The sequence below is a fragment of the Apaloderma vittatum genome, unplaced genomic scaffold, assembly GCF_000703405.1.
Source record: "Apaloderma vittatum isolate BGI_N311 unplaced genomic scaffold, ASM70340v1 scaffold1224, whole genome shotgun sequence".
Classification (NCBI taxonomy): Eukaryota; Metazoa; Chordata; class Aves; order Trogoniformes; family Trogonidae; genus Apaloderma; species Apaloderma vittatum.
Window position 1 is genome coordinate 1 of NW_009710768.1, and position 15,797 is coordinate 15,797.

The window sequence follows — 15,797 nt, forward strand, 5'->3', positions numbered from 1 at the left end:
ATCTGGTTAAAGATGTCCCTGCTCACTGAAGAGGAGTTTGACTAGATGCCCTTTAAAGGTCCCTTCCAGCCCAGCACATTCTGTGATTCTCTGATTTTTTTTGTTTGTTTTTGGTGTATTCTTTCCCTTACCTCACGTGTTTTTAACGTGGTCATAATCAATTTGAAGAGCTGTAACTATTAAGAGTAGATAGATTCAGTCTTAAGATTTTTTTGCTGTTATTACTGTCATTTAAATACCATTCGGTATAACTGAGAGGACTGACTTCTGCCCCGTTGATAGGCAGTCCCTACAGGTAAAAGGCCTGTTTCCACAGTTCTCAGTAAATTTTTTCAGCCCATCAACATTTTAGAATCCATTGGTGTTTAAGAAGTTACTTCTTCCTTTCTGTTTCATTTAAAACAAAGCAGAGCGGTGGTAAAAGAATAGATCATTGTGGGTTCCATGGTACACTGCAGCCAGCCTTCATGTTTAAAAGATTTTCCTTTTCATATGCACCTATGAGTCACCATTTATCTGATCCTACTTAGTCCTGGTCCTTGATTTTGAATAAAGCTGAAGGAAATAGAAACATAGATTCATTATGGTTGGAAAAGATCTTCAAGATCATCAAATCCAACTTAGATTCTAACTCTGCGAGGTCCACTTCCGTACTTTGAGAGAGTAGATATTTACAATTTTACTCATCTAAATGGATGTTTTTATATTCTCATTTAAATGCTCACGGTCATAAAATCATAGAACCATTTTGGTTGGGAGAGACCTTCAAGATCATTGAGTTCAACCTTCGTCCTAGCCCTGACAACACCACTAAACCATGTCCCTCAGCACAACATTCACCTGTCTCGTAAACACCTCCAGGGATGAAGACTCAACCACCTCCCTGGGCAGCCTGTTCCAATGCAGTGCTCGGCATCATTAACACCCCTTCTCAATTGCTTGCTGCAAGCTCAGCAGTACATGCTTAGTGTTCTAGCTGCCGGTATAGAAGTTGTGTACAGTGTCATGGTGGTCTGTATCAGCATAACGTTACGCAAACTAGATGCAAGGTTTAGCTAATTCCAACCTACATTGAAGATGAGGCATAATTTTAAGTGGTCACGGAAGGAAAAACTTGTTTCCTGTTGCGTTTGATACTTGAGCATCCTTTGACGTGTTGAGTCTAGAAGGCTTTGCCAATATGATCTGCGTACCTATGAAAATGTAGGATGTGAGAGAGGAGGAGAGTTTCTGAAGTACTATCTTTTGGCAGCTTCAGGTCAGGACAGCTACTGATAACAGCTGCCTACTGGAAGTTAGTGCTGCTTTCCTGAATGTATTCAGCTCTATGTTATCTTAATATAATTTAGCTCCATATTGTCTGACCAACTTTGCTCATTAAAAGTCCGTGAGCAGTCATGGATGAGCTTTTCAGTGAAATAACTGTGGAGGTGTTTGCTACTGAATTTTCAGTATATTGCATTCCCCTTTTTTTTTTTAACTGGTTAACTTGGCTCTCTGATTAATAATTACTCTTTTCGCTTTCTTCTGTTTGCAGATTCAGATCACTTTTCTATTAAATTGAACCATGAGTCTTGCGTTACATGATCTGCTCAGTTGTTGTCGTCGCCTTAAAAATGAGAGAGCTGTGGAGCGAAGGGTAAGAAATTTTTGTTTGGTGTATGCACCTCAATTAGCAATGAATGGAATAATTAATAATTCTTTTTTCCTGAAATATGTTTTCAGAGGGAAATTGAAAATTTCAAGCGACTTCTCCATGATCCTGAAACAGTTTTCCAGCTGGACCGAAATTCTGATTCTAAACAAGGAAAACAACTCAATTGGGATGCTGTATTCAGGTAGTTTGTTTTTTCTTTTTAAATGATTACAGTTTTCTTGCATGGAACATCACTCTGATGTTTATGGGGCCTATTTTAACGCTTATCTTCCTGCAGATTGATTTAGACTGCACGTCAGCTTGTGAACAAGAAATTACTTGTTAGTCTTGAGAGGAAGTAAATTTGAAATAGCCAAAACCGTGTTATTTATCACATATAGAAAACCTAACTGCTAGGATGCCGATTGTCATTTGAGTGTTCGTTTCTCCTTGAGAAAATAATAGTTACTTTCTTCTATTGAAAATTATCATCTGCATCAGATTTTCAACGTATTGTTCATATGTAGCTTGTAGATAGCTTGTCACAATTTTTTGTGTTACTGAGTGCTTTAAGACACAGTAAGACTGTGGCTTGTGAGTTAAAGCAGCTGTGCTGAGATTTGTAGAGGCCCATCTTTGGTATGATCTGCGTTAGGGGTACTACAGGATTGGCTAAGGGTGAGTGTGATAAGTTTTTAGAGCAGCTGGGACCACTGTTAAATTTTGTGTTAAAAGTGCACCTGGAGTATCTGGTCAGCTTTCCATTATGGTTTTTAACTGGACAGCTTTGGATTAGTTCTTGTTGCATAGCTGTACCAAAAATCTAGAGTAATTGCTAGTGATAAAGCCCATGAAAGTTTAATGTATTTTTGGATCTAGAATCTAATGCGTATATTAATATTAAATGATGCAGAAATAGGACTTGAATGTTTTTCCCAATAAAAACAGTGAAGAGTACATATTATTTTGTTGTATTATGTTGCAGGATAAATAAAAATACTTAACATTGGTGGTTTTTTTTCCTCCTTAATTATTAATTGTATGTTTATCAATATGCAAAGTTTAAAGGAAAGTTTTGTTCCCATTCAGGTTGCTTCTGGTTTATATTTAAAGTTTACACCTCCTTGTTTATATTATTTTCATCATACTTAGACTGTTGTATATCTCAGTTGGTTTTAGTCTTTGATAATTACAATTGTGAGAAGAACTCAAGCACTGACATTTTAGGCTAAAACAACATTTCCCAATTTTACTTTAGTCATAAATGTGCAGATCCTTGATTAAAATCTCTTATTTTTGAAGCGTCTTGCAGGGATGTTTCCAGGAAGAAATGAAGAACCTGCAACTGACAAAACCAAATGCATCTGCTTCAACTCAAACTACCAGACAGAAAAGGATGCAAGAAGTCGCAAGCTTGGTCAAATATTTCATCAGATGTGCTAATAAAAGTCAGTGATATGTATTCATATAGAATTCTTGCTTTGTTTTGGTGCTTTGCTTCCAACTTTGAAGTTTTACTCTGAAGTAGGTTACCAGGGTAGGGTTCATCTTGCTCGCTTCCATGTGTTTGCAATTTAAAGCTCTTGATGTGAATCAGTCCTTTGTGCTCCTTCTCTGTTCACAGTGCCTTGTTCTAAGTATTCAGTGCATATATACCTGATGTGTACTGTCATAAATAATTTCTTTCTTAGAAATAGTTTGTTTAAGAAGACAATTCCTAAATGTTTCTGAAATGTAGGGTTTTTCATATTTTTAAGTAAACATTTGCAAACAATTAATTCCAGATTTATTTGGCACACTTTGAGTTAATTACAGTTTCATGTTTTTTTCATGTAGGAGGACCCAGACTGAAATGTCAGGAACTTCTGATTTATGTCATGGAAATCATAAGAGATCCAACAAGTTGTGCTGCTTATGGATCTGACTGTAGTAGTATACTCCTGAAAGATATCCTCTCAGTAAGGAAATACTGGTGTGAGATATCCCAGCAGCAGTGGTCAGGTAACATTTTTAAACCTACTTAAAAATGTCTTTTCCTGTTATAGAAGCATGTTTAGGATATTTTTTGGAACTTGTTTGATGTCCTGTTGCGTGAGGTACACAAAACTTGGAGAAAAATAGCATCAGCCTCGAAGGCTTACAGTTGAAATAAACAGAAGAGCAAAGGTTAAGAATTGTTTGGTTGGTTTTTTCTTTCTGCATGCTGTTTATCTATTGCTTGCTGAAACGTGTATTTATGTACAGACAGGTTATGTGCACATGGTCTCCACAGGGCTCTATATGTATAACAAATCCACAGAACGCATGTATAACCTCAATAGCTGGAGATTGCCTCAGTAAAACGGGCATTGGTGTGTGGTTTTTTGCAAGTTACTAGGTATTGGTTGGTATAGTTTCGATACAGATAATATATTGCTATTAAACTTTATCACTTGAGATTGTGAAGGTCCTAAAAAACCAATGAGTCACTGTTGTGACATGCGCATGTTGCATATAACGAAAAAAAACTAAAAAGCCTAAGATATAAATAAACAAAAACAGATTAAAAAGTTATTAAAACTTATTTAACACGGAGAAGAATGTTTCTGTATTTTGAATCAGCTGATATATACTAGGCTCTCAACTCACCTGTTTTCATTTGTTGATGTAATAGAACAGTAATTTGGGAAAAAAGTATTAAAAGTTTTACAGTCTAGTTAGTTGAATATTGCGTGTGCAATTTGGGAGGATGTGTAGAAATATTGTCTTTATTTGCATAGTGTTGTGTTTTAAAGTCAGAGTTTGGATTTCTGAAAAGCATTTATGAGAATGTGGCTTGAAGAGAGTTCCTTAATTACAGAATGGAAATAAACCTGCAAAGAAGTCATGATACTGGGATTGAAAGGGGAGGCAAAAAACCCTGCAGAAAGCTGGCAAAGCAGAGGGACTAGAATAGAACTATTCAAGATGGAAGATGTAGTTGGGTGATTAAAGAGCCCAAAGGTGAGATCTCTGAAGAACTTGATACTGTTTGGCCGTGGAGATAGAACTGGAAGTTGAAGATTGAAGGGGAAGCTGGAACTGTCTGGAAGAGCTGCCTGAGACCAGGAGGCAGTGAGGAGGCTGGAAGACGAAGGGCTGTCAGGCTGCAGGCTGGAGCAGAGCGCCAAAGCAGGGACAGGTGAGATGGGGAGGCTGGAAGCTGGAGCTCAGAGCGATAATCAGGAAAGGCAACTGGAGAAGAACGGGGTACTCAGGGTAGGAGAGTAGGGAGTGGGATAAAGTGTCAGAACGCTCTCCATCCGTCTTCCAATAAATACCAGCCACCAAAACAAGGAGGAATTGATGCTGCCAAGGAGGCCTCTTTACACTCTTGCTGTCCAACAAAATATAGCGCGTCTTCCTCAGTCTAAACGTACAGATGTCCTATTTGCTGTGCCACGGCCTGCAACTGAAGTTAGCATGTCCAAGGTTTTTCAGTGCTTGATTTTTCCTGTCTGGTGTAGGAATTAAGGCAGAACTGGGTCTATCTGGTTATTGCAGCCACCTACAGAAAACTGTCCTTGATACCCCAAAACTGTGGGAAGATTGGCAGTAAACTACAGAACTATGCATTTTCATGTATATATTGAAGGACCAACAGACTTGCTTTTCTTTCTTCTGCATATTCTTCTGAAGAGGAAGATGCCACAGCAGCTTTTCTTTCCTACCTCATCACTGCTGATTTGGTCCCCACGTTGTTGCAGGCATTCCAGGGGGGATGCTGCAATACTGCAGGGCTGAAGGACTGCATGGAGGCTGCATTTGAGAGGATCATGAGGCTTTATAAGTGGGGCTGATAGCAGATCTCGGCTCACTTAGGTGAGTGTCAACAGAGGCTTGGGAACATGAGGAGTTGGAGAAGTGGCAAGAGTAAGCAGAGCCAGCATGAAAATACGCTAGGCCGTGCTTTTAAGTAGTGACAAGTGTGCAGGCAGTTGGAGAAAGAAGAGGAAGGTCAGTGAAGCAGGGAAAGGGATTTTGACTCTTCCAGCAACTTGTGTGTGGACTTGGTTGACAAAGTCTCTGTTCAGGGATTTAAATGGAGCCTGGAGGATAAGGTATGACAGCGCGGTTTACAGACCATTGTGACTTGTGTTTTTTTCTCCATGGAGAAAAGAAACATGCCTACTTTTTCAGTTGAGCCAGATCAACCAGATTTTATTGCCTTCCAGTAGACCCTGTTGACCTTCAGAAGAAGGATCATGTTGCTGGATGCTGTATTTTTCCTATGTTCGGGCCCTGGTTTTCAAAAACTATGTGCAATATTTCCCTTCTTCCCTGTTCATCTCTGTGTATATTATAGGTGTTTTGGTGCTCTCAGGGAATTAGAGAGTAATTCATATTGGAAGGGATCTCAGGAGCTTTCCAGTCCAATCCCCTGCTTGAAGCAGGCTCAGCTCTGGGATTAACTGTTGTTGTGGGATCAGGTTTTCTTATTTTTCGAATGCCTTATGTTGAAGTGCTTCTTCCGCTACAGATTTTGCTCCCATTCAGATTCTAGGCTTTGTGTAAAGCTGCATGCTTTCCTTGCCCCTGTGTTCTTCGAGGGGAGATCAGCAGAAAGCAGGGAGAGAGGATGTGAAGAGTTCATCCAGTAAGTGCTGTGCAGGAGTGGTTTCACATCCTGAGGAAGTCCCAGTGTAAGAATCCCCTGCAGAGACAGGGAGGGTGGGCTATGGGCTGCTGTGACCCTGTCCTGCAGAGCACTTGTAGGCTCTGCTCTTCTGAGGGCCCTGATGCCCATTCTGCTCCCACCCTTCACACAGAAGGGACGCAGTTAAACCAGACTTGGATGCTGTCGTCACCAGGTTAAAGCTTTGTGACACAGGGTTTAGAGAGTCACCTGAGCTCTGCAGGTGGCCTTCTGCCTGCTCAGAGAGAAGGGGCTGGTATGGCTGTTGTATCTGAGGCCGGATTTCTGAAAGACTTGGTGAAGGTGGCAGTGCGAGTCCTGCCGGAGTCCGAGATGTCCATAAACCTGTGAAGGCCTGCACAGCAATGAAGCAGTAACATTGCAATTTATTTATTTATAGTTGTCCCAAGCTGGCTTTTCCGCAACACAGGAATCCGGAGCTCAAGGCCTGTGGTGATGCCATCAGAGTTAACCGTGTAGAGTATTCCAAAGAATAGATGCTGAGTGAGTGCCTCAGAGGCCTTGATAATGACTGTCTCCAGAGACCTTACTCCAAACTAGATTTCGAGGTTCCTTCCAACCCCTGGCGTTCTGTGATTCTGTGAAACCGATGAGCCACTGACCAGTAGAGCTGAGGGTTGTCAGGCTCTTCTAGGTTATAGTTACTCTACAGAGTGAAAGTACAGTAGTTGGTCATTCTGCATCTCAAGGATAATGTGATACAGCTTCTATGAGCTCATGTCTGGTTGCAAGTGGACAAAGTAGTCATAGAGACGTGAATCTACCTATTTTTCCTTAGGGAAAAGGAGTCCTGAGAGGTGGATGTCCATTCATTCAAAGTGTTGTCCCAGAGTAGCTCCCGAGGTCACAGAACCAAGTCAGTATTTCTTCCTGATGTGGTTCTTTGCAGTGGATGTTGTCCATTGATGGACTCAGGGACTGTATTATGTCACTTGTAGATGGTATAAATGAAATAGCATCAATGCTTTTTTATTTTTTATTTAAATTTTATATATTTACATGATATATGCACAGTGTATCAAATATACTTTTCTTTTTTAAATACATTTGCAGAGTTGCTGATCCTGTATGGCCAATTATACCTCCAACCTTCTGGGAAGATTAATAGAGTCTTGTTGGCTAGGATAATTCACACGCTTACGAGGGGGTACTGCTTCCAAACTGATGGATTGAGTTCTTCTGATATGTTTATTTTCTTTTCAAAAGCATTGCAGTGTGCAAGGTATGTTGCAAGTGCTCCTTTTGTGTGCTGACACCTACTCATAGAGGGTAACTCATTTTAAGTATTTGGGATTAAACTTGAATAATAGCAGGTAATATTTCTGGAGACATACTTTATTCTGTATTTGAACAACAATTTAATAAATTTGTTAAAGTATTAGTAATTTCTACATTTGTTAGGCAAATAATATTCTGAATATAGTGACTTGTGTGTTTACATTTAAACAATTCATGTGAAGAGAAATAATTTTTTTTCTGGAAGTTTGAGGGTGTGTTTTGTGTTTTAGGCAGGAGAATACTACTGCAGGCCTGGATCATATTGTTGGAGCAATTAATATCTTCTGCCATAAATTTGCTGTGAACTGTCGCATACGGATTTGTAAAGTAGGGGAAGAAATTTTGCCCACAGTGCTTTATATATGGACTCATTATAGACCAAAAGATTCCCTGAAGCAATCAATAATTGAGTTGTTTCGTCTCCAAGTTCATATTCATCATCCAAAGGGTGCAAAAGCTCAAGAAAAAGGTATATTGGAAAGTTCCCTACTTTTTTCTCTGTTGCTATATGTGATCGTCCAAGTTAATTGTGCCAAGTTTCTGAATTTTGATACTAAGTCTTGCCAACGTTAATGGGGGTGATGATCACTTGTCAGTAGTTTTGTGCTGTAGCTTAATATTGAGTGAAAGTGTCAGAGTTTTCAAATTGTATGCACTAAGAGAATATTAATTGTGTTAAGTCATGTAAAGGTTGATTTATTTTTATTAATCAAAAGTGGTCTTAATTACTAAATCAAACCACAAAGTCTATGGGGAAGAAGATAGTAGTTTAGACTGAATATAGATTGCCACATATATTCATATCTTATCAGGTTTATTGAAGCCAAGAAATTACTACAGTGGTCTGATTTACTGTATGAAACTGGTCAGAGAACACTTAGCAGTTGTGTCTGTCTGTCATGACCTATCTCAGTTATAACATCTTTTTTTTTTAAAAAAAAAAGTTCTGTCTTATTTGATTTACTTTGTCTACAAATGGCCAAGGGTCTAAATTTATCCATTGCATTTTGTTGTGTTCTTTCCAGTTAGATAAAAATTTGTCTAAACTTCGTTCCTGCCCTAGTTACTTGTATATGCTGATTAAATTCTCTCTTAACTTATTTCAGTGTTTTTACTTTATTCATTCTCCATTAGAAGTCTTGTTTTGCAGGCCTGTGTTTGTTAAGCTTTGTATATTTTACTCTGATTTTGGTTGCATTTTGCGTATCAGGTGGGTGGTACACGTTATCTTTTCATTGTTTTTGCATGTACAGGTGCATATGACTCAACAAAATGGCAAAGTATTTTACACAACCTGTATGATCTGCTGGTGAATGAAATAAATCTCATCAGTAGTAGAGGAAAGTATTCTTCAGGCTCACGTAATATCGCTGTAAAGGAAAATTTGATTGAGTTAATGGCTGATATTTGTCATCAGGTAACGTTTTTATTTGAATATGAAATTTACCGTATATTGATGGTGTGATATACTTTTTAAAGTAACATGGCTTTAGCATTTCCTCAAAATCATTTCTTGAAGTATTAGTAACATTTGTCTGTGTTCTGTTGTGTTTAGCCATTAATTTTTATGCACTTTTCATGTGTGTAGATTCCTAAGTTATACCAGGTTTCACTAGTGTTGCTTATGAGACTGTAAACAGAAGTTCTGTTATACTAAAGAATAATAAATTATGCCTCTGATTGTCTCTTAAGAGGCTTTATACACAATAGAAAATAGACCAGTTTACTCAGACATTTAATTTTTCCTGTAAATACTTCTTTTTTTTTTTTTTACATACTTCTAAATTTTTCTTTATAAAAGATTTTTACAGAGGATACCAAAGTTTTGGAAATTACTCAGTCGTATGCTGTTTCACAACGAGAGTCCAGGGATGAAACAGCACCGAGCAAGCGCAGGAGGATCGAGCTGGGCTGGGCGGTAATTCGAGACAATCTGCAAAGATCCCAGAAGGATTTTGATGTCATACCTTGGTAATAACATCTTGACATGAAACAAATATCACTACAGTCATCTTTTTTACATTTAAGTGTTCCCCTGAGTATGTTGTGCTTTCAAATTAAGTGTCTGTGTGTGCTGCAGTTACATAGAATCATAGAACAGTTTTGATTGGAAGAGAACTTCAAAATCGAGTCCAACCTTTGTCCCAGCCCTGTCAACACCACTAAACCATGTCCCTCAGCACAACATCTGCCCATCTCTTAAACACCTCCAGGCGACTCAACCACTTCCCTGGGCAGCCTGTTCCAATGCCTGACAACCTTTTCAGTAAATTCTTACTATATATCTAAGCCCTAAGATTAGATCCTCAGAGCACTTGGGAAGTTGTGAGTAGTATTCTTGACACTCCTGCTTTAAAAACTTTGATTTCTGAAGAAATAACAGGTGAGGTCTGGTAAACTGTGTTGGTTTCTTACATGTCTTTTGTGCTGGCTGTTACCGGCTTTCATGTAAATGTTGTGTATATGATCCAGCTTATGAGTATTAGGAAGTTACCATGAGACTTACTGCTGTCTTAGGCTGACTGTGTCATAGGACAGCAACCATTAACAGTTTGGCCGTTTTGGACTAGTTCACATCATTTGTTTTGTCATCCAGCCTGAAAACTGTTGAAGTACAAGACCTGACATCTTAGTTTGGACCTCGCTTGAGGGATATTTTGTTTGATGTGAGAGACTTCTGACTTGGAGATAGCTACGTGTCTTCTTCCACTGACTGCTGCAGGAGAACAACTTTGGAGCAGAGAGCAGAGCAGGGAGTCAAGTTGTTAAAGGGCCACAGCTCGAATTTATCAATTGTAGTCCTAGGAATGTTGACTTTTTAGCTAAAATAGATTAAACCAGGGTTTTTTTGCTGTTACTGTTGCTCTCTGTTGTACTGACTTTTCTCGGACACTGCTGTACAGGGTAAGAGAACAATGTAGCTGCTTGTGAATTGGGTCCTGAGCTGGGGCAGCAGGTCTGTGTGTGTGTTTGTGTGTGTCCTTATTGCTCACAGTGTTGAGGCAAAATGGCTGTTTAGGATCCAGTTGAGAAGGTAACATGCCATTCTGTATGGAGGTGGAAATCTCCAACAAATACCATGAATATGGTAGCTGCAACCATTGCTATGAGTGAAACTCTCCCAACTTAAACATTCCCAGCTTAACATTTTGTTCATTTGATAAATTTCATTATCTGTGGAGATATCGTGATGTTTCCTGTTTGTGTAGTTTCACCCTTGAGGTCATTCCTTGAGTTAGTGTATAACAGGCTAGGCCAGAAAAAGGAAAAAAATTTTTTTTTCCCTGAAATTTTCTTCCTTTGTGGTAAGAAATCAGTGAAGTCAGCTTATAAGACATTATTAGCGATAGGCTAGACAAGCAGATGTTAAAAGTGAGAACAGTAGAAATAGTGAATCTTTAACCTCTGATAGTAAACAAATTGGCTCAATACTGGAAAGTATAAATGTGAAATGACAAATGGAGAACACTTTGATAATTTGCTTTCAAAGATGCAAATTTATGGATGTTTGGTATTAATTGTTTCACTTTGTGTTTTCAAGGTTACAGATTGCAGCTCAGTTAATATCAAAATATCCCATGAGTCTTCCTAACAGTGAGCTGCCTCCCTTACTCAATGTATTTCACCAGTTACTGCCTCAGCAGCGCCGAGGAGAAAGGACCCCATATGTGCTGAAGTGTCTTACAGAGGTAGCTTTGTGTCAAAACCAGAAAACTGATTTGAAAAGCACCCACAAATTGGAGCTTCAGAGAACCTGGGCAAAGATTTGGTCTCTTACCATACGTAGTGTAAGTTTCCAGCAGATTGAAGTGGAGAGCTTTGGGCTACTTGGAGCTATGATTCAAGGAAACCTTGTTGTAACAGATAAAGAACTCTGGAAGATATTTTCAGGACCGGCGTGCAAGCCTTCAAGGTAAAATGAGAGGCAAGGGTAGTATTTTGGGGCTGGATCACATTGTTCTTTACTGTGCAACAAAACCCACTGTATATTCAAAATAATGTTGTTGTTGTTGTGGCTGTATTGCTAGCCAAGCAGTGCCCACATTTGTGTTTTAAGCATTTGAAACAGGCATAGAAACATGCCTAAGTCTGAGAGCAGAGGCGGAAGAGGAAGGACAGGCATCTTCAAATTTAAAATTAACAAAAAATTTAAAATGGATAAAAGAATTTGAAAAATGAAAGAGGTGTTAATTTTTTCAAGTTAGAAAATGTGTTTTCTTCTAAACACATCTTGATTCTGAAATGAGTGTTCTGAAACAATCTTTAAAAATAGACAGGAAATGTCTGTAATAGCCCAAATGTGGCTTTTGAAAATGCAGAGATTCTAATACAGGAGTTTTCCAATATGTGTGTTTATTAACTTGCTTATGTGCCTGATGCTCCCTGAGTGTGCAGAAATACTGATGTTGCTTTAGAGGGCTGATCTACAAATACCACGTTGTTTCTCACAAGAGTCCCGTGTTCCATTTTTGTTACAGTTCTGCTCTATGTTGTTTATCATTAGTGATGTCTGCCTATTCGGTGCCAGAAAATTTGAACATAGAGATGGAACAGAGTAATGGTGAAAGAAATCTGGATTCTGTATTAAAGAAGGCGATAATGAAATGGGTGCTGTCCTGCTGTTTGGAGGAAGAAATGGAAGAATGCACAGAGTTGCCTCCTGTGCTCTGCAGGTGAAGTCTTTGTGCATAATTTTGTATGTAAGCTCACCCCGTAACACAGAAAATCGCGCAGGGAAAAGTGGATTTGCAGAATTTTATTATGTTAATGCTTTATTAGAGTTTGTAGGGATTTTAGGCTTATTTTAGAATGTCATGCTGGGAACATAATTTAGTTAACTGTCCATAGCATAGCACGTACATGAACTCTATGTTAGAAATCTTGAGTGAAAACTTAAGCTTTTTTGAAGGTACGCTGTTAACGTGGTTAATGTTTGGGTGCACTTCAGGAATCCCAAGAGCTTGTCTAATTGCAGTAAAATACAAACCATTTTTCATTCTTTACAGTGATTTTCCTCATCTTATGGTGCAAAAAATTCTTGTGTGCCTTACAATGAAGAACTGCAGAGCTGCCATGACTTTTTTCCAGAATGATGCTAAGTGGTATGTTTTTAAAGCAATCATTACAGATACTTAAGCTTCTTATATTTGTCATTTTAGCAAGCAGAGGTAAATGCATAGTTCCTCAAGCACTTCGCATCTTTCTGCACAACATCGTTCAAACACGATAAAAATAACAGCCCTTTTGCAATCTGTTAGGATGCTTTAAAGCAGACGTCAAAGAAGACATTTAAAACAGTCTTGCTGACAGAGCCAAAGGTTCAGGTACTGAACAAAATACCTTATAAGCAATATGTGTATCATCTCTCTCCAGCAATACAGCTAAATATTTGGCTCTCTATCCATAAGTACATCAGGCATTCTTAAATCATTACAGAATTTTTTTTCTGAATAGTTTGTAACTTTATGCAAATAGGTATTTGTGCTTTTTAACATTACCTTCCATTCTAAAGGAGACATATATTGTAAGAATTTTCTTGAAGATAGATGCTAAGTAGAAGGTTGGCTAGATGCTTACTGTCTACACGTCCTCATGGCACTCCACCTCTGCTTCTGGCCCCAGCCACATGTTGCCTGAGTCTGTCAGAGTCACTCCCTGCATGCTGTTGCATCTTCTGTTGATGCATGTGTTTAAGCTCTTGGACTTTATCCAGTTTATTTTTAATGAAACTAAAATATGTGTAACTTGTTCTGATGGAAGAGAAGACGTCCCTACTGGGAAGTTAAAAATAGTAGTTTCAAGGGTTCTGTGAATTTCTGCTCCAGTTGTGTAAAGTAGGTTGAGGTCAGCCACCTCAACACAAAACAAATGCTGCTGTATGAGCTCCACTAGAACGAATGATCTGTGTGCAGACTTCCTTTCTCCAGTTTTCTTCAGACAGAGCTAAAATGGTAGCATCCGTTCCACAATGAAAGTCACCTCAGGAAGTAAAGATCAATCAGAGTTTGGAATCACAAAAATTTAAAATACTTTATTTTGCTTTTACTTATTTCTTGTATTTAAATAATAGATTTAAAGACTTATAAGTCATATACTGGCTGCTAAAGTAAAAATGTTCTCTCTTTTTCAAGTGTGCAACACTTGCAAGGGAAAGAAGACAGTTTTTCTGATGTTGAAGAGCTGTATCTGCAGACAACATTTGATGAAATGGATATTTTCACTAACTTTGCAGTAAATATTGCAGATAAAAACGTGACTGCTTCAAGATTTGTCATCAACCAAAATCTTAGGGAAACACTGGAGTACTGTCTTTTAGCAATGTCAGAAAAACTTTTAAGCAGCTATACTCCTAAGGTAAGTAAGAAATTCCTGTTACATCCTTAAATGTGTGCTCCCAAACAATATATTTTCAAGGCAAAGTATATAGACTTTCATTCCTTTTGCTAGTCAAAATGAACCACAGGCATTTTAAAAACTATATCCAGTAAAACAAAATAGAGAAGTCTTTATTTCCTTATGTCGTTGGCAAAATATCCATAGTTTTCATACGTATGTGGGAATATGTAGAAGCTACCTAGAACTGGAAGTGTGTGCAAAGTTGTCACATGGAACAGTTACCATGCTTTCTGCAATGCTGGTTCCAGCTTCTTGTAATGCTTTAAGCTCTTGAAAATTTTTCAGCCAAGATAGCCTGAGATAGGGAAGTCTCAAATAGGTTTTGCAGCTACTCCTTTACACAGCTCTTTTTACAAAGAAAGCTGCAAATATGGGCTGTATTAACAAGAGCACAGCCAGTGCTCAGGGCAACTGATTATCCCCTTCTACTCGCTGTCTTTATGTGGAATCTGAAACACTACCTCGTGTTTTGGGCCTCCCAGTACAAGACAGGTATTTAGTGGGTTCAGCGGAGGCCGACAAGCTGTTGGGGCCTCTAGCACTTGACCTGTGAGGAGATACAGGTGAAACTGGGCTAGGTCAGCCTGGAGCAGCGATGGCTTTGGGCAGGGCCTGATGATTGTCTAGAAGACAGAGCCGCGCTCTTCATGGTGGCGTATTGCAGGGAGATGAGAGATAGCAGGCAGAGTCAGGAGAAGTTCACGCTGGACACGTGGATAATTTTATCTACGTAAGGACAGTCAGGCAGTGGCACAGAGTGCTGTGCCTGGGAGGTGATGCAGTCTTCATCCTTGGAGGTTTTCAAGCCCTGAATGGACCAAGCCTCAAGTGACCTGCTCTGACCTCAGATCTGATGCTACTTGAGTAGGAGGTTGGACCAGAGACCTGCTGGGGTCCTTTTGAGCCTGAACTATTCTGGGATCCTATTTGTATCTTCCACTTGTTGAAACACTGTGGAACCTCTCCTTTGGGAAAAAATGTTGACTTGTAGAGGAAAAGTCACCACATAACGGTAAAAAGTTGATGAAAACATAAGTAGCAGGCTTTTTAAACTGCCAGGCTTTGGTTTTAAGAGTGATGTGTCTTCCTTGCGATTCACGGCTAAGATCCTGTAATATTGGTGAGCCAAAAGAGGCAGTACCAAAGTTTGAAACAAAGTGCAGGCAGTTAGGAGCTATAAAATTTATCCCTGATTTTGCATCAGTAACAATGATGTGTATGCATAAGATTTGCCATCTTTTTTATAGATACCTGCTTTTCAAGAGCATGATAGTAATCTTTGGTCTTCTTTCCTGAGAAAGTAAGAGAAATTATTATTAGTTGACTAAAGAGAAAGCTCGTACTTTGATCCAAATAATTTAAGACAGGTGAAAAGGGATTTCAGAAATTTTCAACCAGTAAACTTGTGTTAATTTACAACCTTCTGTGCCATATGTTTGTTGACACAGTAGCTGCTAAGAAGCATCTTAAAAATTTAGTAAGATTGGAAGAGTCAGCAGTGGGAATGTGGCCATAAAACATTTTGTAACATGGAGAGCCAAAAAGACTTGTTAGGGACCTGAGGCAACTGCAAGGCAAAACATTAGGATGCAAATGTTTGTTTGTTTTGGTGAAATCTTACCTTATCTTATCTTACAATTGAGGTTGGAAAAGACCTTGGGATCATCGAATCCAACCATTAACCCTACACTACAAGGTCACCCCTAAACCCTATTACCCAACACCACATCTAAGTGACACTTGAACACATCCAGGGATGGCAACTCAACCACCTCCCTACGCAGTCTGTTCCAGTGTCTGACCACTCTTTCA

At 39.0% G+C, this 15,797-nt stretch overlaps 1 protein-coding gene across 1 annotated transcript in view; it reads left to right on the top strand.

Annotated features, from left to right (window-relative positions):
* Window positions 1-1,567: 1,567 nt before the first annotated feature.
* Window positions 1,568-15,797, top strand: part of ATM (ATM serine/threonine kinase) — a 63,385-nt gene continuing 49,155 nt past the window's right edge. The window contains 12 exon segments of the mRNA XM_009867377.1: window positions 1,568-1,639; window positions 1,726-1,838; window positions 2,939-3,084; window positions 3,473-3,637; window positions 7,365-7,533; window positions 7,820-8,058; window positions 8,843-9,006; window positions 9,391-9,560; window positions 11,131-11,502; window positions 12,068-12,262; window positions 12,596-12,691; window positions 13,721-13,943. Of these exon segments, the coding sequence (XP_009865679.1) occupies window positions 1,568-1,639; window positions 1,726-1,838; window positions 2,939-3,084; window positions 3,473-3,637; window positions 7,365-7,533; window positions 7,820-8,058; window positions 8,843-9,006; window positions 9,391-9,560; window positions 11,131-11,502; window positions 12,068-12,262; window positions 12,596-12,691; window positions 13,721-13,943 (2,124 nt within the window).